This window comes from Nelusetta ayraudi, unplaced genomic scaffold (genome assembly GCF_046127955.1).
Source record: "Nelusetta ayraudi isolate G7.1 ecotype Tasmania unplaced genomic scaffold, CSIRO-AGI_Nayr_v1 ptg000019l, whole genome shotgun sequence".
In the NCBI taxonomy this organism is placed as follows: domain Eukaryota; kingdom Metazoa; phylum Chordata; class Actinopteri; order Tetraodontiformes; family Monacanthidae; genus Nelusetta; species Nelusetta ayraudi.
In genome coordinates, this window is record NW_027466069.1 from 6,276,709 (window position 1) to 6,280,846 (window position 4,138).

A 4,138-nucleotide genomic window follows, 5' to 3' on the forward strand; every position below is an offset into this window, starting at 1 on the left:
TCGCTTCTATAGGAGGGCTGCACTGCCCCCTAGTGATCCTTGGAAAAAAGACTAATTCAACCGGGACCTGCTGCTCCGAGAGTATCAGTAGTCAAAAGTCAATTTCATCTGCTCATTTCTCTACTCGAGAACACACACACACACACACACACACACACACACACACACACACACACACACACGCGCACCTGCAAAGGAATGTCATATCATCACCAACCATCGTCAGGTCCATGAATGCTTCCAGCATCCATTGATATGTTGAGTTCGCCTGTGATGCTTCCTGGGTGCCTTTGTGATGTCACAAGGGGCACCAACACCTCTCTGACACCTGCCACCATAGTGACAACCAGCCAGGTATTGTGAAAGACAAACACAACACAACATCAGTACTGGCTGGACGTTTGAACAGTGTTTTGGTTTTTCTTAGCAGGAGGCTACAAACAGAGGGCTAAATGGTGAGGACTATGTTCCCATGTGAGGCTGCTCCTCTGGAGTCCTGTGTGAAATGAGTGGGAGTTTTACCAATCATTGCTACGGATCTACAGTCTGAAATGTATGTAAAAAAAAAATGCATTGACAGTTTAATTTCCCTGCGATGAACTGGCAACTTGTCCAGGGTGTCACCCTGCCTTCGCCCTATGACATCTGGGATAGGCTCCAGCAGACCCCCGTGACCCTGAATAGGAATAATATAGAAGATGGATGAATGAATGAGTTTCATTTCCTCCACCTGACTCTGCCCAGTTAAAACTTGATTATAAACGTGACATACAAAAATCACATTCCCCAACATTCTGATGTTTCCCAGCAACAGAATATAGAATAAACTGCAGAATTGCGCTTTGCTCTTGCCTTAGAATGTTTTTGTCACATATAAGGCCCCGGCACGCTCAGACGACCCTAATGTGCAGCAAAGCGAAGCGTTCCACCTGGGGGGACGCAGCCAAGACCGGAATGGGCCATCACCACTGACAAGCGACAAGACGTTCTTTCACATGTCAGTGTCAGAAAACGCTGTCAGTTTCATGCACAGCGGCTGAATCCGACGGTGAGTAGAAAAAAAAAACAACAACTTTGGTTTGACTCTAAAAAAAAAAACAAAGCACTTTAACCTTTAACGCAAATGGGGGCTTGTGATGCAGTTACAATAAATGTAGATTAAGATAAGACGTTATCATAAATATTGTAATTATTAAAGCACTGAGGTTTATTGTACAATCAGTGCTGTTGAAGCAACTCATTCCCTTTAATGATGAGAAGCAAGCATTTAATGCCGACCGGGTAGAAACGTTATTTCACGAGGCCTATTTCACTGTGTGATAATATTGTTTTAATAGTCAAGTCAGTGCAAAAATTCTCAGTTAAAAGGACAGCAGCTAGCTAGGAGCAGCGCAAGCCTGGACACGTGCCGGGATTAGATGGGCAAGTGAAGTGTGTTGAATAGACAAGTTCTGAAGCCAACCTGCTCATATAGACTCAGCATGTATTTATTTTGATGTATTTATGTATTTGTTTTAATAATGTATGTGTAAAGCAGTATAATAATCATCTACACTGCCAGTGGATGTTTTCATGTCTCAACACTGTACTCTCTGTCCCATGTGTGGCCCACAGAGGGACCTTTCAACTTTAAAACACAGAACCTCCAGAGTTCCAACAGCATCAAACAACCATCCAACCAATAAAAAATTAAAAAAAAAAAAAAAAAAAAGGGGAAAAAAGGATGGCTTCCGACATCTGGACAGAGTGTGAGCAGCTCATGAAGCAAATGGAGTGGCACGAGGTGGTCTCCACGCTCATCGACGTCATCAACGACAAGGCGCCCAGGCCCATGGCCCCGCCCTCGCCGCCGCCCTCGCCGGTCTTTCCACCCTCGCCACCCTCGCTGCTCTCTCTGCTCTCTCCGTCGCCTCCCCCTCCTCCCACTGCCACCGGCAGCGAACAGACAGACGCCTCTCAGCTGGTTTACACCGTGCTGGACACCCCCATGGTGGAAGCGCCACCCTTCTTTGTGGAGACCCTCCCCCTGTGTGCCTCGGAGGTGTGGGAGGAGCATGTGGTGGTGGCGGCGGCGGCGGCAGAGGCAGAACCACCACCTGGCCATCAGCAGCAGGAACAAGGTGACGGGCAACACGCCATCATACTGTGCGATATTTACGATCAGGAGAACGAGTTCGGCGAGGGGCAGGTGAGTTAGCTCAACCTTTTGTCACTGAGGTCCTTTAGTTCAATCGCAGTGTGATTAAATGTCCACAAAAAAAAAAACTCATTGGTAAAACAGTTGTCTACCTCGGCCACATCACAGAGATCAAGCATCCAAAACTCAAATGAAGTTATTACTGAAGTGATCTTTTTTTTTCCTTGAATTATCAAGCTTTTTAGCCCAGAGCCATCTTGAAAAGCTCATTTCAGTCTGTCTGTTTCCGCCCAAACCATTCAGAGGCCTTTAAGAAGAACAAGGGACAGGGGGGGGGGGGGCGCTTGGCGAGTGACTAAAACAGGAAGTCGTAAACAATATCTCTTGTCAGTGTGGATGATGCGGCAGCAGTCAGTTTTTGTGTATGGAAGCATATGATTAGGATCTATTACGATCTTATGGGGGGGGGGGGGAGTTAAGCGGGATTTAACCAACCAATTGACCAACTCACCCGACAGGGAAGAAGTCTGATTGGTCTTCTTCTCACCACCTCTGCCATTGTGCACATTTGTGTTCCCAGTACGACGACATGCACATGTTTGTCGGCCCCTCACAAATCAACCAGAATCTTCGTCCGGTCGGACGTCTGTAAGTATCAGAGGCACTACAACAGGTTTGACAAAAAGAAATTACAAGAGAAGAAGGCAAGAGCTTCTTCCTGTTTTTATCTTCATCGCACCCGTTGCCTCAATATCTTGCAGGAACGGAGAGATGGTCTATGAGATCACACCCAATGACTATGGGCCCTGCGTCTACGAGGCTCCGCCCCCTTTCATGTACAATCCAAGGTGAGAGAACAGGTTTGATGTAGTTTTTGTGGGAGGAAAAAAAAAAAACAACTACCAAGCCCAAAGCTCCAACCATGGGCAGATGTAGAAAAATGCTGCTTTTGCTGTCATTTATTTTTGCTTGTGTGCAGGAAAAGAAGATGCTCCGACAGGCAGGGCGCCAACGAGCCCTACATCAAGAAACCGCTCAACGCCTTCATGATCTTCAGGAAGGAGGAGAGAGAAAATGTGATGGCCGAAGTGAAAATCACCGACAGTGCCACCGTCAATTCCATACTGGGCCGCAGGGTGAGTGCTTCAGCTTCAGCCCTCAAAGTCTGACTTCAGAAAACACCCGACTGGTCAGACTCATCAGACTCGTCAAGGCTTTGACAGAAGCCGTGTGTAACCCAAATCTGGTACCGGTATGATACTGGAAACACTGAACATAGCTGAGAAAGTTGGCATAATAAAGACTTAAAGTCTCTGTCGTTTAATTAATGGGAATAATTGAACTGCATGCCTGGCCGCCCGGCTGGCTGACCGTGCTTCGTCTCCTTTGTCCGCAGTGGAGGTCGATGAGCAAACAGGAACAGGCGAAATACTACATGATGGCCAAGAAGGAGAAGCAGCTGCACGCACAGCGATACCCCAACTGGTCCGCCGTTCACAACTATGTACGTGGGCGACGCACGGCCGACGACGACCAATCGCTCTCCGTTTCTGTCGGCTGACTTTTTAAACTCTGTGTGCAGGGTAAAAAAAGGCGGTACGACCGGAGCAGAGGCAAGGCCCTCCCAAGGGCAGATCACGAGAAAGACTGACGAGGCGGTCCCGAGTCTCGCCAGGATGGCGGCTCCTCCGCTGGCATCAAGACCCCCCAGGGGAGCCCCGGACGGCACAGTCACTTCACAAAGACTGTTGGGGTTTTTTCTCTCTGTCTCTCTCTTTTTTTCTTTTGTAAATAAGAGAGGAACTATTTAAATGCTAGGTTTTTCCAAAGCATTTCAAAGCACATACATAAAACACATTTTTTTTTAATTTTTTTTTTACAGTTTATTTAAGATATTTAAGACATTTTAGCTTCATCTTAATCAAAGAAATGACACTTTGACGTGTGACTTTTATCTTTATCATGCTGGAAAACAAGAAGGAAAAAAAAGGAACAGTTCAC

The 4,138-nt window shown here is 46.8% G+C and overlaps 1 protein-coding gene across 2 annotated transcripts; it reads left to right on the plus strand.

Moving 5' to 3' along the window:
• The first annotated feature begins 904 nt into the window (after positions 1-904).
• Positions 905-3,846, plus strand: LOC142888044 (uncharacterized). Of its 2 annotated transcripts, XM_076026042.1 has the most exons (7): positions 905-1,048; positions 1,615-2,188; positions 2,718-2,785; positions 2,899-2,985; positions 3,117-3,273; positions 3,534-3,641; positions 3,720-3,846. In XM_076026042.1, exons 2-7 carry the CDS (start codon positions 1,724-1,726, stop codon positions 3,786-3,788), a joined length of 954 nt encoding a protein of 317 aa, XP_075882157.1. In that variant the 5' UTR covers positions 905-1,048; positions 1,615-1,723; the 3' UTR covers positions 3,789-3,846. The 2 variants fall into 2 exon arrangements, with proteins under 2 accessions (XP_075882157.1, XP_075882158.1); XM_076026043.1 differs by lacking the exon at positions 3,534-3,641 and having other exon boundaries at positions 3,720-3,827.
• The last annotated feature ends 292 nt before the right edge of the window (positions 3,847-4,138 follow it).

Excerpts from the sequence above, each read along its gene's own strand:
- LOC142888044 (XM_076026042.1), top strand. The coding sequence starts at position 1,724 with ATGGCTTCCGACATCTGGACAGAGTGTGAGCAGCTCATGAAGCAAATG. Across the intron at positions 2,986-3,116 it reads CCTTTCATGTACAATCCAAG|GAAAAGAAGATGCTCCGACA; the intron begins GTGAGAGAACAG and ends GCTTGTGTGCAG. Across the intron at positions 3,642-3,719 it reads GGTCCGCCGTTCACAACTAT|GGTAAAAAAAGGCGGTACGA; the intron begins GTACGTGGGCGA and ends CTCTGTGTGCAG.